The 14,836-nt window shown below is 45.7% G+C and overlaps 1 protein-coding gene across 4 annotated transcripts; it reads right to left on the bottom strand.

Moving 5' to 3' along the window:
* Nucleotides 1-10,933: 10,933 nt before the first annotated feature.
* On the bottom strand, nt 10,934-14,496 carry LOC108938326 (mitochondrial uncoupling protein 2-like). Of its 4 annotated transcripts, XR_001966411.1 has the most exons (10): nt 13,964-14,496; nt 13,438-13,608; nt 13,139-13,232; nt 12,823-13,022; nt 12,487-12,694; nt 12,171-12,368; nt 11,954-12,055; nt 11,522-11,702; nt 11,157-11,426; nt 10,934-10,969 (listed from the first exon to the last, which is right to left on the bottom strand). XR_001966411.1 is itself a non-coding variant. In XM_018758821.1 (9 exons), the coding sequence occupies exons 3-8, from the start codon at nt 12,946-12,948 to the stop codon at nt 11,312-11,314; spliced, it is 930 nt and encodes a 309-aa protein (XP_018614337.1). In that variant the 5' UTR covers nt 12,949-13,022; nt 13,139-13,232; nt 13,438-13,935; the 3' UTR covers nt 10,934-10,969; nt 11,304-11,311. The 4 variants fall into 4 exon arrangements, 2 of the variants coding, with proteins under 2 accessions (XP_018614337.1, XP_018614336.1); XR_001966410.1 differs by lacking the exon at nt 13,964-14,496 and having other exon boundaries at nt 13,438-13,934; XM_018758821.1 differs by lacking the exon at nt 13,964-14,496 and having other exon boundaries at nt 11,304-11,426; nt 13,438-13,935.
* Nucleotides 14,497-14,836: the final 340 nt, after the last annotated feature.

Below are 14,836 nucleotides of genomic sequence, written 5' to 3'. Positions count from 1 at the left end.
GCGTATACCTGGAATAGAGCGTTTAGGTGAACGTCATCATTGCGCAGCGTTGTCACTGCAAAGCATGAAATAGGGTGGTGTTTCCAACGTTCGTTACGTAGAATATGTTGCTGCGGTTTGAATGCATTGGAAAGAACGGGGGAGTGTTGGGATAGTTAAAAATTTGTGACAGTCCATCTTTGTGTTATTGTATCTATTCATTATACTACTTACGTCGCCTCAGATTAAATTCCGAAGCAAACAGTTGAGTAGTTTTTGAGAACTTTCAAAACCGGAGAAATACGACGTTTCTGTCCGTCTAGTCAACTAAGTGTATTGTACACTGCGTGCCGGATGCTTATGTGCGACGTGAATGCTTGAGATAAATACACATACACTGTCTGGAGCCGCGGCGAACCGGAGCCTAACCCGGCAAACAGGACGCAGGGACACACCCAGGACGGGATTTCAGTCCGTTGCAAGGCACACCAAGCGGGACTTGAACCCCACACTCGCAAGAGAGCAGGACTCGCTCAAACTTGCTGCTCCACGCCCCCCCATGATAAACTTATTTGACAATTTCATGAACACTTGCTGAATGTGTGCATAAACTTTACAGTGAAGGAAAAGGCTAACAAAACTCAAGAAGCAATGAAAGATTGTAGTTTCAAATGCCTTGCGGTGGCTAAACAAACATTGAACTGGTCAGACCACACTGCAAAAAAAAAAAAAAAAAAAAAAAATCTGGTACACAGGGTACAAACATATGATGCTGAAGGGAAGAACAACAGCAGTGTTCAGAGATTTAAATTAGTATATATGATTGAGAGTAAAACCTGCATGAAGGTTTTTGTGTGTGTGTGTTACCCTTCCTTGAACCGCCCCCTTACCGTGGTAGAGGGGTTTGAGTGCCTGAATGATTTCAGGAGCTATGTTGCCTGGGGCTGTATGCCCCTGGTAGGGTCTCCCATGGCAAACAGGTCCTGGATGACAGACGAGACAAAGTGCGCTTCAAAAGCCCCTTATGATGACAATTAAACCAAGACTTTCGTTTACCCCGCCCGGTATGGGGCCACTGGGGCCCCACCCTGGAGCCAGGCCTGGGGAGGGGCTTGCATGCGAGCACCTGGTGGCCAGGTCTATGCCCACGGGGCCTGGCTGGGCTCAGCCCGAAGCCATGACGTGGAGCCGCTCTTTGGTGGGCTCACCACCCGCCGGAGAGACCGTAAGGGGCCAGTGCATTGTGATTTGGGCGGTGGTCGGGGCCGAGCACCCAGCCGACCCAAACCTCGGGCGCCAACTCTGGCTTTTGGGACTTGGAATGTCCCCTCACTGGCGGGGAAGGAGCCTGAGCTGGTGCGGGAGGTTGAAAGATACCATCTAGATATAGTCGGGCTCACTTCCACTCACAGCTTGGGTTCTTGAACCACTCTTCTCGACCAGGGGTGGACTCTCCACTATTCTGGCATTGCCCAGGGTGAGAGACGGCAGGCCGGTGTGGCCTTGTTAATAGCCCCCCAGTTCAGCCGCCATGTGTTGGAGTCTACCCCAGTGAATGAGAGGGTCGTCTCCCTGCGCCTTCGGGTCAGGGAACTGTCTCTCACTGTCGTTTGTGCTTATACGCCTAGCAGCAGTGCAGAGTACCCGGCCTTTTTGGAGTCCCTCGGGGGTGTGCTGGAAAGCGCTCCCACTGGGGACTCTGTTGTTCTACTGGGGGACTTTAACGCCCACGTGGGCAGCGACAGTGACACCTGGAGGGGCGTGATTGGGAGGAACAGCCTCCCTGATCTGAACCCGAGTGGTGAGTTGTTATTGGATTTCTGTGCTAGTCACGGTTTGTCCATAACGAGCACCATGTTCATGCATAAGGGTGTCCATCAGTGCACTTGGCACAAGGACACCCTAGGTCGGAGGTCAATGATCGACTTTGTAGTCGTTTCTTCTGATCTTCGGCCATATGTCTTGCACACTTGGGTGAAGAGAGGGGCTGAGTTGTCAACTGATCACCACCTGGTGGCGAGTTGGATTCGATGGCAGGGGAAAAAGCTGGACAGACCTGGCAGGCCCAAACGCATAGTGAGGGTCTGTTGGGAACATTTGGCGGAGGCCCCTGTCAGAGAGGTCTTCAACTCCCACCTCCAACAGAGCTTCAACCAGGTCCCGAGGGAGACTGGGGGTATTGAGTCCAAATGGACTATGTTCCACACCTCCATTGTCGGGGCGGCGGTTCGGAGCTGCGGCCATAAAGTCTCCGGTACCTGTCGCGGCAACAATCCCCGAACACGGTGGTGGACACCAGAGGTAAGGGATGCCGTCAAGCTGAAGAAGGAGTTCTATCGGGCCTGGCTGGCTCACAGGACTCCTGAAGCAGCTGACGGGTACCGGCGGGCCAAATGGAGCACGGCTCTGGCAGTCGCCGCGGCAAAAACTCAAGCTTGGGAGGAGTTCGGTGAGGCTATGGAGGAAGACTTTTGGTCGGCCTCAAAGAGATTCTGGCAAACCGTCCAGCGACTCAGAAGGGGGAAGCGGTGTTCCGCCCACACTGTTTACAGTGGAAGTGGTGCGCTGCTGACCTCAACTGAGGATGTCCTCGGGCGGTGGAAGGAGTACTTTGAGGATCTCCTCAATCCCTCCGACACGCCTTCCGTAGAGGAAGCTGAGTCCAGGGACTCGGAGGGGGACTCGTCCATTACCCTGGCTGAAGTTGCTGAGGTAGTCAAAAAACTCCTCGGTGGCAAGGCTCCGGGGGTGGATGAGATCCGCCCCAAGTTTCTCAAGTCTCTGGATGTTGTGGGGCTGTCTTGGCTGACACGCCTCTGCAGCATCGCGTGGAGTTCGGGAACGGTGCCTCTGGACTGGCAGACCGGGGTGGTGGTCCCTCTTTTTAAGAAGGGGGATCGGAGATTGTGTTCCAACTATAGGGGGATCACACTCCTTTGCCTCCCTGGGAAAGTCTATGCCAGGGTACTGGAGAGGAGAATCCGACCGATAGTCGAACCTCGGATTCAGGAGGAACAATGCGGTTTTCGTCCTGGCCGTGGAACACTGGACCAGCTCTATACCCTCACTAGGGTGCTGGAGGGTTCGTGGGAGTTTGCCCAACCAGTCCATATGTGTTTTGTGGACCTGGAGAAGGTATTTGACCGTATCCCTCGTGGCATCCTGTGGGAGGTACTTCGGGATTATGGGTTTTAGGGCTCGCTGCTACGGGCTGTTCGTTCCCTGTATGACCGGAGCAGGAGCTTGGTTCGCATTGCCGGCAGTAAGTCAGACCTGTTCCCGGTGCATGTTGGACTCCGCCAGGGCTGCCCTTTATCACCGATTCTGTTCATTGTCTTCATGGACAGAATTTCTAGGCGCAGCCAGGGAACGGAGGGTGTCTGTTTTAGTGGCCGCAGGATCTCGTCTCTGCTTTTTGCGGACGATGCGGTCCTGTTGGCTTCATCGAATCAAGACCTACAGCGTGCACTGGAGAGGTTTGCAGCCGAGTGTGAAGCGGCGGGGATGAGAATCAGCACCTCCAAATCCGAGGCCATGGTTCTCAGTCGGAAAAGGATGGCTTGCCCCCTCCGGGTTAGGGGGGAGTTGCTCCCTCAAGTCGAGGAGTTTAAGTATCTCGGGGTCTTGTTCACGAGTGAGGGAAAAATGGAGCGGCAGGTTGACAGATGGATCGGTGAGGCGTCCGCAGTAATGCGGTCATTGTACTGGTCTGTTGTGGTGAAGAAGGAGCTGAGTCGTAAGGCGAGGCTCTCAATTTACCGGTCAATCTACATTCCTACCCTCACCTATGGTCATGAACTCTGGATCATGACCGAAAGAATGAGATCACGGATACAAGCGGCAGAAATGAGTTTCCTCCGCAGAGTGGCTGGGCGCACCCTTAGGGATAGGGTGAGGAGCTCAGTCACCCGGGAGGAGCTTGGAGTAGAGCCGCTGCTCCTCCGCATTGAGAGGAGCCAGTTGAGGTGGCTCAGGCATCTGTTCCGGATGCCTCCTGGACACCTTCCTGGTGAGATGTTCCGGGCATGTCCCACTGGGAGGATGCCTTGAGGCAGACCCAGGACACGAGAGACTACGTCTCCTAGCTGGCCTGGGAACGCCTTGGGGTTTCCCCAGAGGAACTGGAGTTGGTGTGCGGGGAGAGGGAAGTCTGGAGGACTCTGCTTGAACTGCTGCCCCCGCGACCCGGCCCCGGACAAGTGGAGGAAGATGGATGGATGGATATTGTGTTTATTTGGTTCCACAGAAAGTGGCTTAATCAATAAATTCAATAACATGAACAGTTTTGAGAGATGGCACAGGGGTGCAGCGGCTAGCACTGGGTCATAAATTTGGATGTGGGATTAAATGTGTGAGGGTGTTGCATGCTCTCCCTGCATTTGGGTGGGTTTCCTCCGACAGTATATTAAAAAAAAAAAGCAAACACATTATACCATTTCTGTCGCAATGTAGTTAGTGATGTATCATGATGTACTGAGTGATCAGCAATATTCTGATAAAGTTTTTTGCAGCTACTTACATTTACATTTATTCATTTAGCAGATGCTTTTGTCCAAAGCGATGTACTTCTCAGCAAAAGTACAATTTATGCATTACATTGAGAGAAGGAGACATAGTTGCAGACATGAAAGTCTCAAGCAAATCTAATTTGTTCCCTACCACTTGCTACACCGAGGTTCATCGTTCAAGTAGGTGCTTAAGACACAGACAAATCCCGATACCGACACCATTTTTTAAAAAAATTTTTTTATTAAATATTATAAGGTACACAAATGAGCAGTACAATACCAGAGTAATGGCTGAATAAAGGTTGTATCTGGGGATGCTTCTGAAGTTATGATGTGTGAACGGTTATGCCACAGATGAGCTGAAGAAATCTTGGGCAAAGTGGATCTGGAAAAGGTGGTTTTTCAGACCCTTCTTGAAAACAGACAGAGTTTCTACAGTTCTGAGTGACAAGGGAAGGTCATTCCACCACAACAAATCCAGAACCGAGAACCTCCGAGCTTTGCCTTTCGTGCGTGGGTCCACCAAGCAAGCAGAAGTAGATGAGCGAAGGGGCCTGGCTGGGGTGTACCAGTTGATCAAGTCCTGTAAATAGCCAGGAGCAGTTCTATTGATGCATTTGTACACAGTAACCAGGGTTTTGAATTTGATATGGGCAGCTATAGGAAGCCAGTGCAGAGAAATGAGTTGAGGAGATACATGGGAGCGCTTTGGCAAATCAAACACAACTCGTGCAGCAGCATTCTGTAGAAGCTGCAGAGGTTTGATGGCATTAGCAGGAAGGCCACACAGAAGAGAGTTGCAGTAGTCCAGACGGGAAGTCACCATGGCCTGGACAAGTAGTTGGGCAGAGTCAGTAGTGAAGTAGGGAGGGATCCTACGAATATTATGCAGGATGTATCTGCAGGACCGGGTTGTGGCTTCAATATGTTGAGAGAATGACAGACTCGCATCAATCGTAACTCCCAGACTCTTAGCAAAGGAGCTAGGCAAAATGAGTGAGTTGTCCAGTTTGATCGAGAGGTCGCGACAGGAGGACAGGCCAGCTGGGAGGTAAAGAATCTCTGTTTTGGAGAGGTTGAGTTGGAGGTGGTGATCATACATCCATGAAGAGATGTCCGACAGGCAGGCAGCAATGCGTATGGAGATGTCTGACACACCAGGTGGAAAGGAGAGGAAAAGCTGGGTATCATCAGCATAGCAGTGGTATTTGAATCCATGGGAGGCTATGACCGGACCAAGGGAGGAGGTGTAGATGGAGAAAAGAAGAGGACCCAATACCGAGTCCTGCGGAACACCGGTTGAGAGAGGCCGAGGAGAAGAACGAGAACTCTGCCAGACCACTTGATAGGATCTGTCAGAGAGGTAGGACTCACACCATCTGAGTACCGCACCTTTGATCCCAAGCTGGTTAAGAGAGGAGAGTAGTGATGCTTGCGTGATGAATGTCGGTGCATATGGTGAAGGAAACTAACTGTTCTTAAGCCACACATCTGCAGCTATGTCTCTCCTAAGGTAATGCACAAATTGTATTTTCTGTGAGATGTATGTTGCTTTGGAGAATAGCATCTGCTAAATGAACAAATATAAATGTAATGTATAAACTAAGTGTTTCAGGTGAATTGGTGACTCGAAATTGCCCAAAACATGTGAATGTGTTTGGCCACCCTGGGATGGATGGGTACCCTGTATTGCCTAGTTCCCTATGCTTACATACCACTGTGGCACTACCTTGGGATAAGCAGTTATTGGCAGTGAATAAATTGTCTGTTATATGCGTATGTGGGAGTCAAAGAATGTATGTAATTCAATTCAGTTCAAGTTACACTGCGTGTTCAGCCTGACATTCGTACAGTTAGAAAGTGGTCTGCTGCATCTGCAGTTGCTGAAGCCGGCCTATGGACTGGCACAGTGCAAACAAAGAGCTGGTCTCAAAGCACACACAAGTGGTTTAAAAAGGAAGGTCCAGCAGATTGTCATGATTTGGTAGTCACAGAACTATGTGCACTTGAGGAGGAATCCCATCTCACAGTCTCAGCTAGTCACGTCAAGCAGGGTGCATGGACAAAATGGGAGACAGTGGAGTCACGAAGGGTCATATGGACAATCCTTGGACAGTGGATCAGCCTTCTACCTCATTCCTGCTGCGCTCAGTGTATGATCTCTTGCCATTCCCAGTAAATCTCAGGTTGTGGGGATATGTGGAATTTGACTGGTGTACCTGCTATGGCTTTGAGCACAGGTCACTCTGCCATGTGCTATCTGTTTGTAGGCAACTTCTAAGGATGTACACTTGGCACCACAACCAGATACTGGAGATCCTGTCAAGCATTGTGCAGCAACAGTGTGATCAGCAAGAAACCTGCTCAGAAGACACTTGAGAGAGTGGTTTTCTGCAGGCAGAGTGAATGATTACCTCAGAGGGAGCAATCTGGTTGGTCGGGACTTCTTTCCAGTGCTTCAGACTGGCAAGTTGCTGTTGATCTGGGTGAGGGACTGATGTTTCCTGTTCACATTGCCACCACAAATGAACGACCAGATCTGGTTGTTTAGGTGGACTCCATCAAACATCTGCTTTTGGTTAAACTCACAGTGACCTGGGAACAGAACATGGAAGAGGCGTTTGAGTGCAAAAAGGCAAGGTATGAACAACTCCACAGGACATGCAAGGATGGCGACTGGTCTGCTTCTGTGTGACCAAAGGAGGTCGGATGTCACGAGTTCATTGGCCGATCCATGACCTCTTTCCTCTCCCGTCTGGGTCTTGATGGTCGCACTATGAGAGCTGCCTCCAAGCGTCTTCAAACTGCTGCTGAGAAAGCATTGAGCTGGATATGGTCAAAGTCAAGAAAGCTGCTGAAGGAAGTGACCTAATGTCTGTGATGTGGCCATTAACATCAGACACCCCCCGGTGGCATTATGCTGCTGGTGGCGCCAGGGATGGCAGTACTGCCAGTAGTCACCGAAACTGTGTTATAATCCTTGGTTGGCGGCTGATGGGGGGTGTCAAGCAGCAACTGGCTGTATGTATCTCTCTGTTTTTATAGAGCACTCTTCTCACACATTGACACAGAGTGCTGAACAAAGGCATAAGACAATTTACAATGCAGTGGACTGGAATGCCATCCAGGGTTGACCCTCCCTAACATCCTGTGCTTACCCAGATAGACTCCAGACCACCATTACCCTGTATTGGATTAAATGGCATCTGAAACTGAATTAATGCACATCTTGAAATGTAGCAGATTAGCACTAGTTTTTTGAGAGTTGGTTGCGGCACATTGGTCGCCGGCTGTGTTGAATGCCTCGTAATGCAACATGTTTCACACCTGAGCTTTGTACCCCTTCCTCTGGTTTATTTCCACTGACTTTACTGGTAACACTGAATCATTAAGTATTTCAAAAAGTTCTGAATGTGTAAGTGTAGCAAATACACTAATCAGAATGTATTGATACAGACACATTGGAGAAATTATTGCATTTTTTTACTTATTTTTATTTTAGAAGCACTTTCAGGCAGCACAGTGGTGCAGTGTGTAGTGCTGCTGCCTCACAAGTGGCTTGTGCCTGTATTTGCCAGGGTTTTCGTTGGGTGCTCTGGTTTCCTCCCACAATTAAAAAGCCTATTTCAGGTCAATTGGAGAATCTAAATTGTCTGTAGTGCATGCATGTGTGAATGACTTTGTGTGTGGCAGCCCTGCAATGTACTGGCTAACTTTTTGCCCTGTGCCTCTGGGATAGGCTCCCGACCACTGTGACAGGTGGTTCGACCAATGGTTAACAAAGTGTGTGAGTAGAACCAGTTTTTAATTTTTTTTCTCTGCTTCTTCACAGCAATGTCCTGATGCTACCAGTTATTTTCTCAGAACTTCACATATCATAATTAAAGTTTCAAGCACTCAAACAGAAGTGTAGAATATTTCTGAGAGTGGAGACACAGACAACTTGCTCCAACTTGACATTTAGAAAACTGAAACAAATAGAAATCTGAAGATGTCTTGGGGGTATTTAGGACATCTTTTCTGATTACAATACTTAAATCACTGTATGCTCTTTTACATTCAAAACTGGTAGAAATTTGTAATAGTAGTATGGCTGTCATTGAATTTCAGTATAACAGTGACCACTAGTCTAATCATACACAGAAACACAGAAGCATCTTTGAGTTGTTTACTTCTCTGGGGTGGATTTGCAGGTAGCAGTTAAGATCAGTCTACATGCACCTTCTGTGTGTAATGGTTCCAACAGCTCTTATTTCAGAAGGTACAAGAGAAAGGGTTCCTGTGTGCCTAAATGGAGGACTTGGCACTGCTCTGACTTCTCTCCCTACTGGAATGAGATGTGGTGGTGTCATTTCAGGCTTCCATGCTCCACAGTGCTCATGATGCACTATGCGGTTGAACTGTCTCTCCTCAGAGTCCAAAAACATATTTAGCTGACTGATCTGGCAGAAACTGTTGCCTAATTCTATGCAACCAAGATGCTGCATTCCTGTGTGCTTGAGGTGGTGGACTATAGGTTGCCCAAATCATAATAGTGGTACACATGCTCTCCTTTGTGATTCCCCGGTGCATTCTCATGTCTGACATGACACTGAGAAGAGCTTTCTGCTCTATGGGCAGCCATAAGGATGTCCCTCAATGTAGAAATATGAACCTTCAAGAAGGCTGGATAAATGAATGAAAGATCTATTTTAACTGCAGATATAGTGCAACTTCCTTGTGCCCTCTTTCCTCGCACCCCTAATTTTACTTTACAAAAAAAAAAAAAATTAAAAAGTTTCGCATATACCTCGCACATGAAAAAAAAAGTTTAAAACTATAATAATAATGGCAGTTTCAGATATTTTGGAATTCGGTTGAGAATCAGAATTTCAACAATCGTCGGCCTGCCCGTTGTTGACTCACGCGATCTTGTAGTGTACCAATCATACGCGTACCGGCCTTGTTCGTTTCGTGCTCCGCTTTCAAATCACTTCTGATAAGTCATTTGTGAAGTATTGTTTATAGCGTATCTCATGTCGGGGGCACGGTGGCGCAGTGGGTTGGTCCACAGTCCTGCTCATCTGGTGGGTCTGGGGTTCGAGTCCCGGTTGGGGTGCCTTGCGACGGACTGGCGTCCTGTCCTGGATGTGTCCCCTCCCCCTCCGGCCTTATGCCCTGTGTTGCCGGGTAGGCTCCGGTTCCCCTGCGACCCTGTTTGGGACAAGCGGTTCTGAAAGTGTGTGTGTGTGTATATCTCATGTCTTGGAAATTGGTGGTAATTTTTGCTTGAAATATAGAGAAACTTTAAAGTTACAGTGCTGGTTTTAAACTCAATATTATTGATTTCACAGAAAGACACCGGAGCAGCAGGGTGTGACAGTGAGTATGTGCGATATTGGTGTAAACAGAAACTTGCATTACAAAACACCAACGAGTCAAGAAAAGCATTCCGAGGACCTAAATACGGAAAGTTTCCTGCATTGGAGGACGAGGTATTTGAATGTGTTAGGTTTGCGTAAAGAATTTTGTAAATAATGTGAGCAATTATAAATTGTAATGAATACTAAAGATTTAATTATGAACGTCAATTTTTTTTCCTGAAAAATGTTAGTTATCGATAATTCCTGCACGTATGTCGCACCCCAATTTTTTTACTTGAATTTTGGGAAAAAAAGTGAGTTATATTCAAGTAAATACAGTAGTACATACAGAAGGATAAGTAAAGTATCGGGAAAGTTCACTAATGCATGAAACAGTATCTTTGATTTTGTGTTTTGTATAGATATGTCTTGTGCGTATAATGTGAGTACAAATACTTCCTTCAGAAGAGTCTGGTATCAGTTACATGCACTTTTGTAAAACAAACCATGGCTGAGGTAAATCTTACATTTTATTATTCTAATGAATATTTACCATGTTTTGAATAATTTATTACATATTAAATATCTAGACCATGGTATAATATGAAAGGTTTAGTAATAACTGGGTTAATAGTCCTTAAAAAAAGCTGTCCTCAGTTGGAAAGTTGGTTTTAAAAATGCAGCCATAGAATAAATCAGAGGGACACGGCAATAGATTAAGAATTTATTGAACATTGATCATTGGACCCTTTGTAAACATATAAAATAACAGTGAACAGATTACTCATTTTGTGAAATTCAGTTGAGATCTGAATTCAAACAAGGGCAGATGTCACAGGGTTCACAGATTTTTGAGTAATCTTTTAATCAAAAATTCCTTTATTGTGTGACTTCTTGTTAAAATAATGCATTTAAGTAAACAGAATTTGAGGTAGACTGTAAACAAACAGGGGGGTGCGGTGGCGCAGTGGGTTGGACCGCAGTCCTGCTCTCCGGTGGGTCTGGGGTTCGAGTCCCGCTTGGGGTGCCTTGCGACGGACTGGCGTCCCGTCCTGGGTGTGTCCCCTCCCCCTGTAGCCTTACGCCCTGTGCTGCCGGGTAGGCTCCGGTTCCCCGTGACCCCATATGGGACAAGCGGTTCTGAAAATGTGTGTGTAAACAAACATTTACATTACATTTGCAGTTATTCATTTAGCAGAAACTTTTCTCCAAAGTGATGTAAATCTCATAGAAAACAGATTGTATGGCTCAAAATAATTCCAAGGCACTAGACTATCCTTTCTTCATTCTGATTGTAATTAAGTATGTGGTTCTACAGTTCTGCTACCTTTACTTGTCACTCAATTGTAAAAGTGTCCTTTTTTCTTTTCAGGCAGCATCCCTGCATGTTTTTCCACAAAATGCCACAAGCCTCTGTGGTGTCAGAGTGGTTATGAGAAAGCCCCCAAGAGTAACCATGAATGATAGTCCCAACATTTAGGCTCATATTGGAGATTCCCAGGACTGCTGAGCTCTTGACATGGCTCTCTTGATTTGTTCATATGAGACGAACATCACAATATTCCAGGACCCCAACCTCAGGAAGGATGGCATGAAACTGGAAGATAAAAAAAAAAAATTGAAAAATTCATATGACCATCAACCACAACAATGTGTGACTAAAATTCTGCTATATATCACCACTGCACATACCCCTTGTAGAAGGCTGCTGGTCCTTCCTTTTTAAGCATGGTGAAGGCACAGTTGATGGCGCTGTTGTACTCCCCAGCAGAGGAGTTCATGAAACGTGTCTTCACAACATCTACTGGAGATGCAACAATGGTGGTGCAGAAACCTGCTCCAAAGGCAGCCGTGAAGTGGCAGGGCAAATTATCTATGAAACACAACAAAGCATTTCTAAATAAAAATCAGGAGGGGAATAAGAAATTTTCTTAGACATAGTGTAGCACATCTGAGTGGCACATCATAGTACTTTTTCTGTTTCTAGGTTTTTTCATAAACATACTTGCATATAATACTTCAAAACTTTCAGATTTCACACATAATTCATTCAGCAAAGAGATTATTTAGACAAGCAAAACAGACATAAAAATACTGATTTTTGAGCTATGACATGCTCCTCACCTGTCATGAGGTCATACTTTAGGATGAGTTCCTTGATGATGTCATAGGTGACCAACTCGGAACAGTTCACAATGGCATTTCTGATTATGTTAGGCGTACACCCTAAAATAAGACAAATGTGGAAGAAACTGAGTTTCCATAATATCTGCACTGTCTGACAGCAGGAGGATGGTAGGATTATATTTTAGAGTTGCAGGTAAATACCAAGCTAGATTACCTTTCCAAAGCCCTCTGACACCCTCATCTTGAGCAATGGTCTTATAGGCATCCATAGTGCCATTGTACCTCTTCGTCTCACTGGTTCCACGCATCTGGGCCTGGAAACGCACCTTCACCACATCTGTGGGCTGTGCAAAAGCCACGGCCATTGCCCCAGTGGTGCAGCCTGCCATGAGCCGACTGGCAACACCAGCATCTGGGAGACAGAAATGAGATCAGATCAGAATTTCTCATCTCAGAATTCAGAGTATTTTTGCTCCTGGATTAGAAGATATAAGATTGCTGCCTGTCTTTCCTAACCCCATTCAACTTACTCTCCGATCCATATGTGTAAAACTGTTTCATTGAGTCATAGAGCCCGATGCGGACTGAGGCAAAGCTCATCTGCCTCTGGAGCCCAGCCACCAGGCCACTGTACAAGCTGCGTGGTCCCTCCACCCGCACCATGGTGGCAATAGTGCCAAACACACCACGATATCGCACCCCGCTGCTCTTCTCTGTAGATTTGGATTCCCCTTGGATCTATAACACAGAGAGGAGTCTTCACATCTGTCTTCAGATTAACTTCTCATAAATTGCTAAATGACACGAACACAGTGATGCTAAGACACTCTTACTAAAGGCATTTTTCAGGCTTCATGTTCACTTACTTGAAGCCTCACTTTGGCTGTATCCAGGGGGAAAGTAACCAGGTCAGCAATGCAAGCCGCTGTTCCAGCACCAAAGAACTTGACAGCAGCTGTGGGAGCAAAATCTTTTGGTTTGAGTCCAGCCATGACTGAGGAGTCCTGGGGGAATTCTGCAAAATGGCACGGATTTCTTCCCAAAAAGACACCACAAAGTTTTCTTCCTGAAAACGAGGCAAAAACATGTTTTTCCTCTTCATCGGTGTACAATATGGGATCTCTGATTTATCCTTTAATATAATAGTTTGTGCATTAACTAACTAATCAAAGGCAAATTTACCCTCAAGTTTCAGGCACGGAGAAGTGTTTGCCACTTGTGTTTTCTTTGGCCATAAAACTGGTTAAAGCACAACTCCAAAGCAGCATACCACTGCCTGTGAACAAAAATTACTTCATTATTTCAAACAAGTAGTCTATATTTGACTATTCAAAAAGAAGTTGTACATCAAAAAATAGATGCTTGCAAAATTCACATTTTATATCAACCTAAGAATTTTATGATGTCAAACCTAGCCTTAACACAATTGACTTTAGGATACCCAAATTGACTGCGCTGTAAATGTAAACATTGAGTATTACCAGATGATCTGACGTGTTGCACCTTGAAGTGTAAAACAGTGTAAGATAAGAGGCCGTAGTCCTGCAGTAAGTGCTTGGTCTCCTCCGACTCTGGCCGCACTGACTGGGAGCTCTCATTTATAGACGTGTCAGCTGACGAGCCCTCCGCTAGCTTATGTTTCAACTGCTCATCTGTAACACAGTTGTTTACTGTGTCTCAAATTTTACTTCAGAAGGACATTTCACAATTGTTAACCTGAAAATCACAAACTTGTAGTTATACTGGGCAATGGTGAATTACAAGACAGCCCAATACTAATGCTGATATGAGACTTGGATTTTCAAAAGTAATAACAGTATAGTTTTATCCATATGCTAGCAATGGTTCTTCAGTTCCTTGTGGTTATGAGTAAAACACTGAAGTTCATTTCCTAAATTGTTTAAAACCAAGTAACCTTGCACAATAGCATTGGCTAAATAAAGGTTAATAGTAGCACTTGTAAAGTGGAAATAGACCTTGCAGAGTAACTTGAGTTATAAAGTTTACCAGTTTAAAATGGTCCTCGAGAAGGTTGGAAACAGAACTTCTCCCATGGGTTTGTATAATTGAGATGGTAATGAAGGCCGATGGCCACACTGTTAACTGACTCAGGTCTTGGTATTCCCACGGGTTGGGTTTCATTTGGCAGGATGTCATGTTCCAAAAGTACAACAGACACTTGTTCACCCTTTTCAAGTGAAGTGATCTCCAAGTATACAATATGATGTCCTGTTAATTGATCAGAAATCCAGAGCAGCAGCATAGCAAAAACTAGCTGGTAAGTCAGGGTTACATGGCTGAGGTCACGATAAATGTCAAGGTTGCAGATATGTACTTGCTGCCAGAAGGTTATTTAAGTCCTTCTGGCCACTATAGTTCTACTCATGAGTGGTATCCTTACTTGCTCTAGCTAGTCAAATACTGATGCAAGTACTATATGATGCTTTCGATTAAAGTGTTAACTAACCAACAGACATTACAAATACATGTATCTGATGTTTTTCTCCAAAGCAATTTACAATGCTAAGATACTTACACTTATTTATCTATTTATACAGCAGGGTAATTTTGCTGGAGCAATTTAGGGTAAATACCTTGCTCAAGGGTACTACAGATGGAGGTTGAAATTGAACCTCTGACCTTCGGGTGCAAAGGCAGCGGCTCTAAAGACTATGCTACCAGCTGTCCCCAAAGAGCTGTAGTACTGGTACTAGGAGAGAATACAGAGCCTTAGTACTGATAATGCAGAATATAAAGAGGAGAAAGAAGTTATTAACTCTTTATACTTCTGTTTGTTGTAGTACTAAGTACCAGTACTAAGAACAGATTTGATTATCTAACAGATTATCAATGTGTTGCTAGCATTAGAATTCTGAGAAT

Source organism: Scleropages formosus, chromosome 10, assembly GCF_900964775.1.
Source record: "Scleropages formosus chromosome 10, fSclFor1.1, whole genome shotgun sequence".
NCBI classification, from domain to species: domain Eukaryota; kingdom Metazoa; phylum Chordata; class Actinopteri; order Osteoglossiformes; family Osteoglossidae; genus Scleropages; species Scleropages formosus.
This window is presented reverse-complemented; position numbering and strand designations above follow the sequence as displayed.

Coding starts and splice junctions, on each gene's coding strand:
- LOC108938326 (XM_018758821.1), bottom strand. CDS start 12,948: ATGGCTGGACTCAAACCAAAAGATTTTGCTCCCACAGCTGCTGTCAAG. Junction 12,369..12,486: donor TTACACATATGGATCGGAGA/GTAAGTTGAATG, acceptor TCTGTCTCCCAG/ATGCTGGTGTTGCCAGTCGG. Junction 12,056..12,170: donor TGTCAGAGGGCTTTGGAAAG/GTAATCTAGCTT, acceptor GTCTTATTTTAG/GGTGTACGCCTAACATAATC.